The 18,059-nt window shown below is 33.6% G+C and overlaps 1 protein-coding gene across 1 annotated transcript in view; it reads right to left on the bottom strand.

Moving 5' to 3' along the window:
• Positions 1-18,059, bottom strand: part of LOC126880469 (angiotensin-converting enzyme-like) — an 89,331-nt gene that overhangs the window by 58,317 nt on the left and 12,955 nt on the right. Inside the window, exons 2-3 of the mRNA XM_050644328.1 lie at positions 7,018-7,314; positions 2,506-2,761 (exon numbers count right to left, since the gene is read on the bottom strand). Coding sequence (XP_050500285.1) covers positions 2,506-2,761; positions 7,018-7,314 — 553 coding nt within the window. The remainder of the gene's footprint in view (positions 1-2,505; positions 2,762-7,017; positions 7,315-18,059) is intronic.

The raw sequence follows: 18,059 nt of genomic DNA, 5'->3' as shown, positions 1-18,059 counted from the left end.
CATACCATAGGTATAGGTATATAGAAAAGAGCTAATATCTCGAGAATTACACTTACAAATGAAAAACCAAAAAACAGGAGTTTAATATTTTTTAAAAATCTATCGAATGACTCCAAAAGCGGCCCCGCATTCCTACTCCCTGGGTGTGGTAGGGTGGGGATCATGCTTGGTTAAGTTAGGTTTCATTCGACAGATTTTTGAAAAATATTGAACACGTGTTTTTAATTTTTTCATTTACGAGTATTTCTCGAGATATTAGACCGTCTCCATAATTATTTTCCTAAGGCATAAGGATACATTTTTTTTACAATAATAACGCCATCTATCGATGTTTCGAAAAAATGTCTTGAATAAAAGTCACTTACTATATTAGTATTTTTATATAAGAAATCCAAATCTGCATTAAACATGGGGGTTCCTATTTAAGATTTTAAAGCTGCCTCCCACCTCACCACCATAAGGTGGAGTAGGAAGTCGAGTTTGGTGTCCTTCGATACATTTTTGAAAAATATTGAAATATGTTTTTCAGTTTTTTGATATTCGATATTCGTTTCGCGAAATATTTGACCGTCTCGCTTATTTTTACACACCATATCGAGGGGTTCGAGCAAAAACCCGAAAAATACCAAAATTGTGAAATCCGGTATTTTTATTTCTGCTGTAGTAAAAATACGTCTCCTATTACTGGTAAATGTTTTTATTTGATATTAACATTTTTAAGCACAATAACTAATAAAAACCAAACATGGTAAAAATCGTTAACTCATATTTTTAAATAACACCAACTCGATAGATATAATATAACTTTACTGATAAAAACACTTTGTTGTAAACATATTTATAATATGAGAATCCGGTAGAATCATTTATCTTCTTTTCCTGTGTAAAGTTACTAATTCTATTAGAAATATTTCTAAGTTAAAAATTGATAATTAGTTTTATCGGAGATGAAGATTACAAAATTGTTCATTTTGACAAAATATATTCATGCGAAAATCCAATAAAGAATTTTAGACTATGATAGTTTATTAAATTTCAGCTCACTTTTTTCCTGCGAAAACCCAATAAAAGATGGCGTAAATTGATAATTGAATATTACGAAAACAAAAAAGGGGTTAGAATGGGCCCATATTTATAATCAAAAACAAACTCAGAGCTTCCAAAGTACCACAGCAAATCAATGCTAGTAAATTTAAATTTAAGTAATTAAATAATAAATTATCCTTTACTCGGTTTGAGTACTGAAAGTTCCTCTGCTGTCCTTTTCCTAGACGAATGAAGGCGGAATGTGATCATTTCCCTTTTGTTTTCTATATTCGTCGTCTGCTGTCTTATTAATTGAAAAAGTCGCAGATTAAGGATGTATCAGTAAGAACTTTCAACGCGAAAAGTCTCAGGTTTAAATCACTATTTACCATTTTAATTTTTATTAAATTGGTGGATTCTGCATCTGAGACTCTTCAATTTGTTAAATTTAAGTGTACTGAAAAGTTGTCTGAAGACTATTGAAACTTTGTAGAAATTACTGGAGTCTAGTAGTAGTAGTCTAGTCTAGAAAAAGTTTTATTTTGTACAATATAACTGTTAAACTAATTAGGAATAAACTTGCCCCTAAAACTTCATAAAGAAAGGAACGAACATTAAGTAAGAAATGTTTCTTTCCACTAGCTTACCATAAATGAATTCCAGTGTGTCTAAAGTTTGTTACAAAACGCTGTGTATATTCTCAGATGATATAATGAATGCCGTAGCTAACAGTGATTCTACTGGATATTCTAAAGAAGACAATAGCGAAAAGCGGTAACCAGTTAATAAAAATATCAGAAGATATTGGTTTGAATTAAAAAAACTCCTACTCTACGCCCTAAAAGGCAAAAACAAATTTCGTCCCAAAAAGCAACCATAGACTTACCAACTCCGGGCAATTTATCGAAGTTATATAAAAGTACCCTTCCAATAAGTGAAGCAAAGAAAATGGATTTGATGAAGATGTGCCAAGAAAATATTTTTACAGAAGGGATGCATGCTTAAATAACAAATTTAAAAACCGGTAATTATATCGTAGATCGAATTCCAGACGTAATGATGAGAGAAGAGTCGAACGAGGACAAATTTTATCTTTTAATTTTCTAAAAAGAAAGCTGGTATATTTTTTTTGTTGGAATAATATATACAGTTAACTTTTATTTTAAAATTAAAAAAATTAAAAATAAAAACCAATAAAATCAAATGTTATACTGATTCAACGAGGTAAAACCCGATAAATATTACGTTTATTTTTGTAAATACCTTGTTATAAATCAAACTGAAAATAAATTATTCTAACTAAATATTAAATTCTCTGCCATTTGGCTATAACGAATATTTGATAAAACTTCCTATGACGATTTTAAATCTTCTTCAAACTTCATAAAATCTTTAATCGCGATTATCTCTAAACAATGGTTTTGTTAGTTATCGGGTTTTCGCTCGAACCCCTCGATATATTTACTTTTAAAGACATACCATTCAATCTAGAGGCTTGGTTTGCCAACTCCAAATATCGCATAAACTTATTTTTCATAGGCGGTCCCATTTTGTTATGTACTTCTCTCCATATGTGTGCCAACTCTATGGGATTTCTCGATCTAGCTATTATTGTATGAACGTCGTCAAGATCCAAATCACAGTAACTGATTTCGTTTTCAAAAAAATCTGCTTTGTAGGGACATATTCTTGTAGTAGCGTAAATATCTTTCATTTCAGATATTAAATGATAAATCTGGAAAAACAGAATTTTATAATTAATAACAAGTATAGCATCATATTTTTTGATATATCTGCTATATAATAACTACCTGGTCCAATCGTCAACTGCAATAGAAGCAGCAGCAAAAAGAATGCGGCTACACGTTAATACTAGTAAAACTGCTACATATGAAGTTGACAAATAATAAGCAGGTAGTAAAAACCGAAAATCCAAAGGTTGGAACATATTATACTTTCAAATGAGTAAGACAGTTCTTATATCTTTACTCACAAATCAATCAAAGCAATATAGTAACTAACAGCAGAAATAAACAAACGTCTAGCAAGTTTTATCAAATTTTAGTGTTGAAAACGTTAAAATACCGTTTTTTACATTTTCCTCCATTTCCAAAATACATGTCCTTCGATTTTACTGAAAATTTGCCCACAAATAGCCAAAACACAAGACTAAGTGGTTTTAAGAATTTGAATAGTTTTAGAATACAAAAGCAAATATGTAGAATAATTTCAGAGTAAAAAATATAGGCGTCTGCTGTAAGTACAATTAACACGCAAAATATCTACCGTACGAAAAAAATGGTTAAAAAAAATTGTAATAATTATTAATAAATATTGTAAACACGATTTATTTGGAACAATTTCAGTTCCTACCATTTTTGTCGAAAAGTTAAAAATGGCGGAGATATTGAACAAAAATCACTGCTATCAAACCAATCAGGTCTTATGCTCGCGCCTTTACCGCATACGTACTACATATACCTGAAATATTGATTTTAGCAAAAAAATGAAGAGATCAAAATTGTATAAAATTTAGGAATTGAAGGAATTTAGGAATCAAAAGTTTTGGGAATATGGTAAAAATGTAGCAGCAGGGGGTTCACCGAAACCAGTAAATTTTTAAAGTTGTCTACGAGAAAAAATAGTTTGGGGACCTTTGCTATAGATTAAAAAAACTTTTAACATTAACATATTCACAAATGGAACAAAAATATTGATGTACAGCACTCTTATCCAGCCCGTCCTCATTTACGTGTCAGAAACGTGGATGATGAAAAAAAGCGATGACGAACGTTTAGGCTGTTTTGAATCTAAAATCTTCAAACATATTTTTTATAAAGGCGTGCAGGAAAACATATATTATGGCGAAGGCGCCATAATTCCGGGATTTACCTCCTTTATAATGGACCTACTATTGGTAAGTGCATCGAAATAAACAGCACCGGTTTTCGGTTATACCGTTTTTTTTACTTACAGTTTAACCTGGCGGTTGTAACCGGTCAAAAAAACCGGTTATTCTAAAAACCGGTGTTTGGTTTTTCAATTAATCACCAATACCAATTAGGTTACAATGTTTCATTTAGATTCCACTTTAGCTTGCGGTACTCCATTCGAATCGGTTTCAAAATTACCGATATGGATACTATTGAAAGAAATATAGATACCAAGATAATCAATAGACATATGAATGGTTCAGGATGGTTTGTAGCAGGGCATAGCTGGACCCATTTCTCATAATGTGTCCTAAATATTGTAGCTTTCGACGTTTGATGGTGATCTCGGTTATTCATCATTCTTCTGAGGACCCCCTTATTTACGACTCGTCAGTTCACCAGGTCTTTCTAAGTAACCGAAGTATTTTTGGATATAGCAACATCTCAATTGATTCCAATTTTCTGTATGTATCTTCCTTCAAAATCCACTATTCAACACCGCAATAAAGGACAGAAAAGACATAGCATCACCGCATTCTTACTTTTATACCAAGAGCGAGGTTGTGGCTTTGTGGCTCTTGAAGGAGGTCTTTCAAGAGGCAAGCTCCAATTAGCGCTCTTCTATTCTGGTTGTTGGCCCATTCTTAATTCATCATAGTGCCGAAGTAACTGTAGTCCATGACTCTTTTTACTGTGGTTTGGTTGACGTAGATTTGACCTTCTGTTGTCTTTTTCTTGTCAATTATCATGAGCTTTGCGCTCTATATTTACAGTAATCCACAATTTTGGCATACTAATGTAACGATAGTCAGTCCGGATAATATATCATGTACTAGCTGTCTAGCTTAGAGATGCTTTCATATCAGCATATCAGCATCAGCTAATAGACGTTTCTCTGTAAATATATGAGGATGGATTAATATAATATAATATAGATCCCATAATATACAAAAAACAGCCCCCTTTTTTCTCTGAATTCATTATTTTTTCCAGAGGTAACTTATCCGGTTTTTCACCGGTTATTACTTTAAAAAGAAAAAACCGGTTTTAACCTGGACAAAAAAAAAACCGAAAAAACCGATTGTAGCGGAGGGAAAAAACCGGTTTTAGGTTATAACCGGTAGGTTTTTCCCATCCCTAATTTATAACCAAACACTGGATGGAGTGAGGAGCAGAGGCACGCACAGAGCTCGATTTAAAGACCAGGTGAAAGAATACTTACGGATGTTAAGAGGAAGGAATTGGGAAACTAAGACAAAGGATAGGAAGGAATCCTAATCCTTGAACAGACTAAGAGGGGACTTACACCTCAAGACCCCGATGATGATGATTGTGTAACAAGTCGTAAGTCTTAAAATTCACAATAAATGGGAATATATCATGGATCGATTTTTTTGCACATGGCTGTATTTTAATATTAAAAAATAATTATTTAATCAATAGCAGACATAATAAAATATGTAATTATATCACGACAGTATTATAATACTAGTTGTTATTATATACCTTGGTAAAAAACGTGCACAAAATAATATATGAATCATAAAAAAATTAAAAACGAGTAGGAGATGAATCATAAGTTTGTTAAATAGTTAGAAATTTAATAATATTTACATCAATTCTTAAAAATTATTACACTAATGGGTACAATTAGAGGAAGGAGCAAGGAATAATAAATAGTATATTTAAATGTTTATTTCACATGTTTGGCTGTCATAGCCGGAGTTTTATAAATGGACATTGTTATTGGAGTTTATAAACCGTATTCAGGAATTGTTTGTTATTGTGGTAGATATTATCAAAGGAAGACGACGTAGACGTGTCTTGTATTGTCGCCATTATCCACAGATGATATTTCTTGAGTATCTATAGTTTATGTAGCTGTAGTGTACCTTCCGGTGTCTGAGACTCAAGACAGAGCTCCATTTTCCTGGCCCTTTTCATTTCCCGGGAATCGGGAGTCGGTGATTTAGATTTTCCGGGAATTCCCGAAAATCATTTAATTTAAAAATACAAAGAAGAAATTTTTTTTTAGATCATTTATTATTTTTCATTGCAATTAGTATAAACACGTATAAATTTGATTACATATTAAAAATTTTTGGAAAAATTCAAATATTAACAAAAAATTCAAAACTTTAATGGAAATTTTAAAAATAGGAAAATTATAAATTTGTGTTTAATAAATGTTTTAAGAAAACATAAATTGTTTAGTGTTTGATCTTTCAGGCTAGTCTTTTTTCTTAGTACACAAATTTGCTGAAGTTGAAAACTCACGTTAGCTTTCTGTTATGTTGATGCAGGTCTGATGTTTTTTAGTGAGGAATTTTTTTAAATATCCTGTTAGATGATTTGAATTGTCGTACAGTGCGAGCTATTGTTTAATGGCCTTTTCAAGATCAAGGCCAGCAGCACCATCAGCAATTTATTTCAAATCATCGGTATTGGTATCGGATGAAACTTATAAATCCATATTCCGTATCCGTAATAGAAAACCTTTTAGTTTCTATAAATATTTTTACGTTGCAAGCATAATGCTGATATTTAGTTGAGGCCCTTTTTAGGAAATTGGGTTAAATACAAAAATTGACTCCCAAACACATAGAAAACATGGTGACTTCAAACTGTCTACGTAAACTAGACTAGTAATAGTAATATGTCATATTGAAAACATGCTAAGTAGTACCTACCTAGATTTTTAAAAAAATTGTCTAGAGCTTTGAACAAAGTTTTCTCAAAGCTTGGCACTTACACCTCTTGTATTCTAAGGGCCTCAGTTGTATAGGTAACTTTAATTACTAAATAATTCCGACAATAATAAAGTGCAGCTTTTGCGGGATATACGGCACGTCTCACGGAAGAAAGCGCCAGCCCGGTCCCGAGTCCCATCCCGCATAAAAATCGCTGTTTCTTCTCTCGTCCCGTCCCGCAGCAAAAATCGCTGTCCCGTCCCGCAGCAAAAATCGCTGTCCCGTCCCGTCCCACGAGACAATGTGCGGGACGGGACGCCCCTAATTGTAATGTAATAAATAAATCATAGAAACAATGTCAAACTTACTTCGTTATATTTGTCATCGGGTAAACTTGCTCTTGTATTTGTGGTTAACATCTTTAATTGTCTTCTGGTATCGGGATCATTTATGTGGGTCCAATCGAAAGCAGCTGCCCTTTTCCATACCAGTTTATCAAATTTAGCTTTTAGTGTTTGTTCTTCAATCATTTTTCTTTTTTGGAGATCTGTCATATTTGTAGCATAGTGCCATTGGGCCAAGTTGACACGAAAACATACTTCTGATCCTTCAATATCATAGTCTTTTAAAAAATCTGCTGCTTCTGGAACGTTGGTATTTTTTCCCTGAAAATAAAAAGTCGTGTAGATATACCGCTACAAAATTAAAAAAATATTCAATTGTGTATTATTTTTTAAAATTTATTCTTTATCTTCATTCTTATATTTTTAAGGTTTTTCGGAAAGGAATGAAAGACAGAATAATGACATATGCTGCAGAAACACGACCTAATATAGCATATAGGACTGCTGATCGAGGGCTAGACTGCCGTGGTAGGCACAAAGGCGGTAACTAACATTTGAAAAAATGGTGGCAAAACCGATTTCAAAATTGAATGCTAAAATTTTGGCCGGTTAGGGATTTATGGACTAGCTAATAGTTTATTAAGGGAACCATTAATTATATTTTAAAACAGAGTTTTATATAAAAAAAGGTAGATACCGCTAAAACTTTTATCAAAAATTATTATAAAACTAAGCCTATTAGCGGTATGTGTCTCACAGTTGTGATTGATATGAAATAAAAAGCTTTTCTGTGTATTAAAATTTATTAAATTTAAACAATTAAAGTATTATTAAAGGTTATTATTTTGTTGAGCCAAAATATGACAACAACAAATTGACAATATTTAGTTGTCGTTATTTCTGTTTTCTTTTAAAAGTCAGTAAATACATATTGGTTCATTAATAATATTGTTCTATTTGTGATAAAATATAGACAATTAAATAGACAACAAAACAACATACCTTGTTAGTCCAGAAAGCCACTACGCATCCGTTAAGAAAAATATTCTAATTCGGATTTTTTGCACAATCTTACTTAAAAAGGACCCCTTTTAACAAATTGGCATGTTGCCAGGACCAAAAGTGGGTCAAAAATTATTTAAGCGTTTTTTTTTACTTTTTTCCTAAAATTATTTTTTTTTGCATGGAACAAAATTTTTTTAGGTTTTTTGGATCATTTGGATCCATTCATGGACATATAAGCGATTAACAATTGAAAAATTGCGAAATCGGCCATTTTTAACCCTCAAAAACTATGTGAAAAACTGAAAATTTGAATGTTGTCAAGGTGGGTAGATATTCTTTAAACATCGATTGATGAAATCCCGAAGAGTTTTTTGCAATAAAATATTCAAAACTCCTTTGTTTTTTAATTGTTATCAAGCGTGTGCGACACTATTTTCCACCGTTGCATGTGTATACAGTCTGGTGCAAATGAAAGGAATAAATTCGTTATTTCGTAAACCGTCGACTTTAAGGAAAAATCCCGAAACAGGTTGATTTTTATTTTTAAGTTATGATATTGTGGCATATATAGTATATTAGTGACGTCATCCATCTGGGCGTGATGACGTAATCAATGATTTTTTTAAATAAGAATACAGGTCGAGTGCTGGCTCATTTGAAAGGCTCTTCATTTCTCTATTCAGTAATATAAACATTTACATAATGATTTATACAGGGTGTCCAAAAATTTTTTATTAAATTAAATCATTTGGCAAATTGACAAAGAATTAAATTATTGGACACCCTGTATAAATAATTATGTAAATGTTTATATTACTGAATATAGAATTGAAGAACCTTTCAAATGAGCTAGCACACGACCTCTATTCTCATTTAAAAAAATCATCGATTGCGTCATCACGCCCAGATGGATGACGTCACTAGTATACCATACATGCCACAATATCATAACTTAAAAATAAAAATCGACCTGTTTCGGAATTTTTCCTTAAAGTCGCCGGTTTATGAAATAACGAATTTATTCCTTTCATTTGCACCATATTGTATTCACATGCAACGGTGGAAAATAGTGTCGCGCACGCTTGATTAGCAATTAAAAAACAAAGAAGTTTTGAATATTGTATTGCAAAAACTCTTCGGGATTTCATCAATCGATGTTTAAAGAATATCTACCTACCTTGGTAACATTCAAATTTTCAGTTTTTCACATAGTTTTTGAGGGTTAAAAATGGCCATTTTCGCAATTTTTCAATTTTTAATCGCTTACATGTCAAAAACTATCATCTTTAGAGAAGAGTCACTAATATGACCTTTTCTGATTGGAATGATCCAAAAAACTTAAAAAAAAAATTTGTTCCATGCAAAAAAAAAATAATTTTAGGAAAAAAAACAAAAAAAAACGTTTAAAACATTTTTGACGAACTTTTGGTCCTGGCAACATGCAAATTTCTTAAAAGGGGCCCCTTTTTAGTAAGATTGTGCAAAAAATCCGAATTAGAATAATTTTTCCTAGCGGATGCGCAGTGGCTTTATAGACTATGTATCTGGTACATAAAAAAACCTATTTAGTATTACCTCATAGTTAACATTTTTTATAAAATCTTTTATAAAGCGTCTAATAATTTGACCAGAAATTGTATACAACGAAAAAAAAAAACAGAATCTGTTCAGATTGTTATCAGGTGTTAAACATCTGATGTCAAGCATTTTAAAGAATTCTTCAACTGTGAATGTACTTTGCACTCTCTCAGCTATTATATTTTTATTTTGTTCTTAGCGACAAAGGTTTCCTATTTTAAGACATATTATTATAGAGCTTTAAGATTTTTATGATCGCCGACACCGACCATAATATTATTATGCAGGTTATTTTTAATCTTATTTTAGATAAATACGATAAGTAATAAACTAGTATTGGGCATTTCACAATATTATATTCGGTAAAATACCATTACTTACAGTAATTAGGGCAAATTTTAACATTTTATTAGTTGTATTGTACAAACTAGTTATATTTTTTGATTAAAATATGATCACAATGTCTTTCAGACCGAAAGATACCTAATTATGGGATATATAAGATTTTTAAAATATTCAAACTGCTCTACTAAAAAGTTGCTTAAAATGACATAGTGTAGTTTACTGTAGTTTACTTCCGAGGTGCAGAAATATTATCAACAAAACTCTGATTTAAAAACAAATTTAATAAAATTGTTTCATAGTTTTGAATACATTATTAATTTTTAAACAAATTTTTGTATCATTAACCAGGTAGCTGATCCTAATTTATAAAGGAATGAAACCAGCATTTTTGTATAAAACTTAGATAAAGGAATCTCAAAAGATTAAGTAAAGATATCCCAAATCTACAATCCCGTATTTATACTAGCTTGAATTTAAACAAAAAAAAATGCTATCCATGAGACTGCTAATCCCATGTACGACCAACAAAGGGTTAATTACAGAAAACTTTAAGTATGAAACAAACCTTGCGCCTGTACAGGCTGAAAATAATTTTTTTCCACCTCTTGTAATTGCTTTACAATAAATTGTTCTCTTTCTATAATATTGTCTTTAGTGGTTTCACCTCGTGTTTCACAACTCTTAATCGACTCTACTTGATTTTATAAAAGACATAAAATATTTTAAGTCAATTTTTCTAAAAATGTTTGTGGACAGCGTGTGGATATATTATAAAGACTTTAAAACCTAATTAAAAAAAAAAAGAAATATTTTTTCACTATTTAAATCTCTTACCGCCTAATTCAATGAGAATTATCACATAATCAGAATTATTCTCAGACATAGTTTGCGTACTTGACTGAGCAACGATATAGGTTTATAATTCTGTAGGCCACATTTTCCTCCTTTTTTGTGTAATAGTATTACTAGACTCTCGTTCCAGTCTATAGGGATATTGCTATTATGGAGACATCTATTAAATAGCTCTTTTAGTGTAGGGATAGTTACTGTCTTGCTTGTTTCAATTAAACCGTCAATTATACCGTCGTGTTCTGAAGCTTTATTATATTTTAGTTCTTTTAATGTTTTTTCTGTTTCGAATCCCTTTATATTTGGCATGTACTTCTGATACCACGTTTATTATTTTTCTTTTGACGTTTTCCTTTGTTGTTTCATTGGGTTGGCTTTGCGAGCCTAATGAATCAAAAAAATTTACTCTATTAAAATTACGTCACGTTCGCAACAGTTCCATTACGTATTGATTTATTTGAATTTATTATCATCTGCTTGTTCTAAATGACATGCCTATAAAATTTTCACTGATTACTCTTCCTCCGTTTCGATACGATTCACCGATTGTGGGTCAAATTGTCCCTCATTGTTTATACCTAAATACCGTAAAACAGCGAAACTGCACCTTTAACTGTACTTACATTATATTCTAAGATGTTAGGTGCTTAATTTTTGACATCGTAAAGGCAAATTAATTTTTAAAGGACAAAATAATTTCGTGATGAGTTCACGTTGTAGCACTTAACATTAATCGTTAAAAAAATTAAAAGAATATTTTATTTAACGTCAATTTAAGGAACATGAACACATTCAAGATGCCACCATCTTTATTCCAAATAAATTAAATGTCAAGTTACTGTTTGTGAGAGGAAAAAGCGAAAATTTTACTTTACACTAAGTTGATTTTGACATTTCTATTCCCACTTCGGAACAAACAAATTGTATATATTTATTATCCAAATGTAGCCATACCGCTCACAGTCCCTTTAAGGGAAAATTTACTCATTTCGTATACATAGGGTATCTATCTTTCACCGCTATTATTTAATCTGTATTTGGAGTCTATTCTCGGAGAAGCATTAGACCAGGTCCAAGGTGGAATCAAGAGTAACGGAACCAGCATAGACAACATCAGGTACGCCGATGATACCGTCCTTATAGCAAGCAACGCACAAGAACTACAAAATATAATAAATGCGGTAGCTCGTCATAGCGAAATATTTGGTTTACACTTAAACGTTTTCAAAACTAAAATTTGAGTGTTCTCAAAGACAGATTAACCCATTAATGCCCACCGTATTTTATGTAATACGCAAGACACTGCTACATATTTCGCCATCTAATTATCAGAAAAAAAAAGTAAACAATAGTTGTTGTCCTAATATACGGCACAGAGTAGATGTAGAAGGTAACTGTTTATCGTATTATTAAAAATTTATTATCGTTTGGCAGTAAAGCGTGATTAGATTTGTGCTAAGCTTTCTTAGGTTACATTATAGTGCACCAGTTGCATGTCAAATGAGTTTGTATGACTTTTTCGACTTATTTTGAGAAAACGTTTGTAGTACTCAACTAATAAGGCTTCTAAATATCGAATAGAGATATAAATATTGTTGAAATTTATACCGGTGAGTATTTTGAAGATTATTGATTTTTGCGTATGATATATAATACGCTGGGCACTCGTGGTAACTAATCAACATTATTTCGATTTTAGAAAAAAATGACGAAAAAGTATGATCCTAACAATCCCAAGGATGTGTTGAATTGTTGAAAATGTAGTTTAATGTAGAATGTAGAATGTAATGTAGAAATTAATGTTATAGGTGACGATACTTTGGAACAGAAAATTTACCAGTGTAATTTACAAGTTCAACTCACTTTGCATTGTCCAAACAACGGAAATCTAAATTAAAGTTTTCGTTATTACCTCCAGTAGTGACTAGAAGTTGTTCAGTAGAAGAAGCGATGGAGCCGTATTATGGACATAATTTAACGCAGCGGTCTACTCGGGGAAAACCCATCCATTATGGATATAAATTCCGGTGTATTGCAACCAGTAATAGGTCTGGATCCCGCGTATGAAAAAAAAGTTGATTAATAGCAAGCTGAAAATTTATTAATAGCTTAAGGGTGTCTAGTCGGATAAACTTTGATATATGGGAACACTGTAGCAGGGGCAGTTTTAATTGTGGAACAGGTTAAAAATTTGAAACGGTCACACCACGAAAACGGCACATTTATTTTGTCCGACAGAACAGACTTACACTCTCCGAACAGAGATTAAACTCTCATGCAAAAATCAGACTGCTATTTATCACCTGTCATAATTCCTGTCATTTGACATATTCTACATGTTCCACTCATTAAAAAGCCCATTTGGTGATAAATAGCAGTCTGATTTTTGCACGAGAGTTTAATCTCTGTTCGGAGAGTGTAAGTCTGTTCTGTCGGACAAAATACATGTGCCGTTTTCGTGGTCTGACCGTTCCAAATTTTTAACCTGTTCCACAATTAAAACTTCCCCTGTTCCAGTGTTCCCATATATCAAAGTTTGTCCAACTAGACACCCTTAAGCTATTAACAAATTTTCAGCTTGCTATTAATCAACTTTTTTTCATACGCGGGATCCAGACCTATAAAGGTTACCTGGCACAATTTCATCCCTATACTCAAAGTGGAGATAAACTACAGGGTAACTCGTTAGGAAGTTTCGTCTCAGAAAAGCTGCGTAGGCTTTTTATTATACCACAGGAATCTGTTATCTACATAGGTATTTTTTAATTTTTTTACATCTTTACTTTTACTGACAAGTTTGAGGGATCAAGAGATTCATTGTATGTACCGGCAAAATTAGGTAAGGCAGGATTGGAAGAACCCCAATCAAAGAGATAAAAAAATTCGTGGAACTTTTCATGCTCTATATACCGAAAAACAATAGCTCACTTTAAGTCCCTGGAATGATAAGTAATAATGAAGTTACTATGGCAACTATTATTTCAATTTCAGAAATATGTATTTACTATAGGAAGCTGTAACCGATGTAATGGTCCAGAAACAGATAATGGCTCCTCAACCAAACGTTGTGCAAATATATAACAAGGGAATGGGTGGTGTAGATTTATTCGATAAGTTAAGATCTTTGTATAGTATTTGCATTTAATATAAAAAATATATTGGGCGACATTCAGATTTTGTTTGAATAGGGCAATACTGAACATATGGCTTCTTTACCGCAAAATAAGGCAACTTATTTATTAGAATTTTGCCAGAGAATTGTGGAAGCTCTGCTGACAGCTTCAGATCATATATTCCAACGCTACGTGGTGTACGTCAAAACTCCTCAAAACATGTTGGTGAGGAAATTCACTTGGATAATATGGGTCATTTGGTGGATTAAATTGAAAAACAATGAAGGTGTGGCAAATGTGGCCAGTGCACCTAATATCGGTGCATTAAATGTAATGTAGGACTTCATCCCGAGCAATGTTTCGTTAAATATCACAAGTTGTAAAAACTTTAAAATAAATTAATGCCTTATGATATTTTGTTTCCTTTATTGTCCAGCGTATGATATATTCTTTTTCTCATGATCATCTTTCAGTGCGTCACAGTTTTTCGATTTCTTTCTAACGCATTAAATTGTATGTGACAGAAAAAAAGGCACGTCAGTGATTAGTTTGGTAATTATTCTAGTTCTGTTGTTATTATAGTCGTCGATAGGTGGCGCCATAATAAAAAAATATATTTTTTTTGATTAGATAATAATATTACAAATATAATCTGCATAATTTATAAGACTATACAAATCAATGAAAATACCATTTTATAAATGAAAGAATCACATTTGATTTGTTTTTATTCCAAATTGAAAATAAAATGTGACAACTGTCTAATTTAACTAAAATGTCATGTTAGAATAAATGTCATAAATGTGTATTATCACGGACTTACCCTTTTTCCTATCATTTGTTACGCACTGAAAAATGATCATGAAAAGGACAATATCATACGTCAAAAAAAAGACAGTTACAACCAAAAAAAAAAAAGGAAATTTTACACATTGCTATTAAAAACAACCTCTCTTTATTTCATTCTGAAGTTTTTTTTCATTTTGATAACATTTTAATTTTGGGCATTAATGGATTAAACGTACATTTTTTAAGTTATACTTCTTTACGATCGAGAGTGAAATTATATAATACCGGGCGCATGCGCACACAGACAGTATGTAGTAGTTCGTTGCTTTCAAGATATTATGTATGTATCACTGTATCAGCGCTGTCAGCGCAAATAAGTCCTTAAAAGGATATATTAGTGTGTTTAGTAAATGTATTATTTATTATAATTTTTGTGTCTTTGGATTTGTCTTCCTCGGGAATAAGATATTTTATAATAATAGTAAGTATATTTAAAGTATTTTTGTATACTTCACTTGGTCTATTAAATTTGTCAGTATGTATGAGAAATCTTGTAACCTGTCAAGTCAAAGGGAATATAGCTTAGTGGTAGAGCGTGTGACCGGAGATCGAGAGGTCCCGGGTTCAAATCCCGGACGATTCATTTTTTTTTAATGTTTAGTATCATTTTAATAAAAATTTTTTTAAAAGTGGTAGGTAAGAAAGTTAGTTTAATATTTAAATAAAATACAAATAACCCGTTAAATATATTTATTTCTTTTTCCCTCCCCGGGGCTGTATTTCTACCTCGACGACGGTGGGAGGGCCGAGTAACCGGTCGTGGTCCCTAAAACTGTGTGGGGAGCACGACCGATGAAACCAAGAACAGTCCCAGCGTCCAGCGACTGTGCACCGGGTGAGCGCCGGACACCGCCGCTGGACGCTAAAAGGCGTCGCAACTGAGGTGAGCAGTTGCGACGCCTTCGCCTTCAGCTATTGTATTTCACCTTCCAACTTCCCTACGACTACTCTAATCCCTAAAGTTATTCTCGCCCACTCCAGCATTGTTGCCGGAGGTCGAGGGGGAGCCCCACGCACCATGCTGGGGCTCTACGTCGAACTCCGATCACAAATCTTTATTCGAGAACTTTCTCGACATACCCACTGCGAGTAGTCGCCATGTCTTACCCCACCAAAGTACCTTTCCTACCACATATCCATTCCAAATCCCGCGTGACAGGGGAGGCAGCAGTTACGCGGAAATTCCAGGTAGCCTGTGAATACAGACCGCCACTGCGTCCGGAGGCAACCGTGATAAAAAGCCTAGAGGAGTAAACCTCAATAAAATAATCCCCACTATCACGGTGGAAGGCATCGTGCCAAAGATATGAGAGATGCGAGGGTTAGAGCATCGCAAACGATCCCTTCGGGATACCTGGCGACCTCCCGAAGTAATGCAGTCTTAGCGCGGTAAGGGCGCACTGCCGCGCCGGACATGTAACACGTCCCGACTCGTGGGACTTATATGGATACTACAAAAACAAAAAAAGAAATAGGAAAACAGGAAGATGACTACAGGCAAGTGAAAAAGGACGATGAATTAACCAAGAAACATGAGAATAGGGAAGAACGGCCGCAAGACGGCAGATCAGAAGAAGAGGAACAAAGAAGATTCGAAGAAGAAATGTTGGAGTGGCATAATAGGCAGCCAAAGATGAACAGGTCATGTACCCCAAAACACTCGACACTGGTAGGGGATGATATGGTAAAGGAAATCAACAAAGAAGAAGAGAAAGAAGAAGAAGATAAAGGGGAGAATGATTCTTCAGTGCAAATAGAAGAAGAGGAAGAAACAGAAGCCAAAAGGGAAAAAGAAGAGCAAAGGAATGTACAGTGGCAAGACACAGAAGAGAGCGTCTTGTCGGCTCTTCTGTTCGATGAGGCGGATAAAGAAGAAATAAAACAAAATAAAAAAAGGAAAGGGGATAGCCTCGAAATAAATGAAAAATTCAAGAAAGAGAAGCGAGAAGAAAGCCTAACATATTCCGAGGAAACCGAAAATGAGAGGATCCAAAGAAAGCTAAAGGAGGTACTAGAAATCCTAAATGCTAATGGATCCATAGAAGGAGAAAAAAAGGCGAAAGCGAGAAAGTTAATAGGGGAAATAACAACCATACAAAACAAGACTAGCCAAACCCAAAATCAAACGACACAAAGGGAGGAAGAAGACACGAAATGCGAACAATGTAAAATCAAAATAAAACAGGAAAGACAAAAAAAAGAAACGGAAAAAATATTAAGAGTCCTAAACGAAGGGGGGAACATTAATCATTTTAGTCAAATATACAAAAAGAAATGGGAAGAAAAAGTATACGAAAAAACAAAATGGGAACAGGGGGGCCTACAAGACACGATAGAGAAGAAGGAATGTTTGATAGTAACGAATAACGATATAAAAGAGGGAGGGGTAGAAAGCGCCATACGCACAATCAGGGAAGATGTTTATGAAATTATTGAAGGTTGTAAAGAGGGAAGCATTGAATATATAGAAAATGTGAAAAAAAGTTCCATGGCCACCGGAAAAAGGCTGTGGTACACGTACGTAGCAAAAACTAGGAAGCAAGGTATGTATGAAGTGGCCGAGAGGGCCATGAAGAAAATCAAAGAGAGGGAAGAACCGCCGGAAACAATTCGTGTAATCATAAATAATGAAATAAATAAAGAAAACGTGCGGAAAGCCTTAGAATTCGTGGGTCGGGGAGAAAATATAACGTGGGAAATCGTGATTAGAGGGAAAGAAATGGATAAAGGGGCTAGACAAGAACATGAAGAGGCCCTTCTAATCAAAACTGGTGGGAAGAAATATACCGACGTCGTGAAGGAAATGAACCAAAAGATCGATATAGGAAAAATTGGAATTAAAGTAGACAGGATGAAGAAGACAGACGGGGGGGATATCCTCGTAAAATTAAAGGGGAAGGGAGCTGCTGAAAAGCTAAGAAAGGAAATGGATACTAGGATGTCCGGCATGAATATGGCAATTAGGAGAAAGGAGCATAATTTCACGATTACTAAACTGCACCCAGGGGTCACAGAAGAAATTTTGCACGATGCCATTAAGGTCTATACGGGAATACCCAAAGAAGAGGTAAGTATAAAAATGCTAAGAACAAATGGACAAGGGGAGCAGGTTGCCACCATAGCCGTGCGCCCTACAAAAGCGGAGGAGCTACGCAAATATAATGCGATAGTGATAGGCTGGGTGTCATGCCCTATAATGGAAAGATACACCCCCACAAGGTGTTACAAGTGTCTTCACTATGGACACAACACCTACGAATGTAAGGGGGAGAGCAGGGTAGCGTGCTGCTACAACTGCTTTAAAACGGGACATACTGCGGTACAGTG

This window comes from Diabrotica virgifera, chromosome 2 (genome assembly GCF_917563875.1).
Source record: "Diabrotica virgifera virgifera chromosome 2, PGI_DIABVI_V3a".
Classification (NCBI taxonomy): Eukaryota; Metazoa; Arthropoda; class Insecta; order Coleoptera; family Chrysomelidae; genus Diabrotica; species Diabrotica virgifera.
This window is presented reverse-complemented; position numbering and strand designations above follow the sequence as displayed.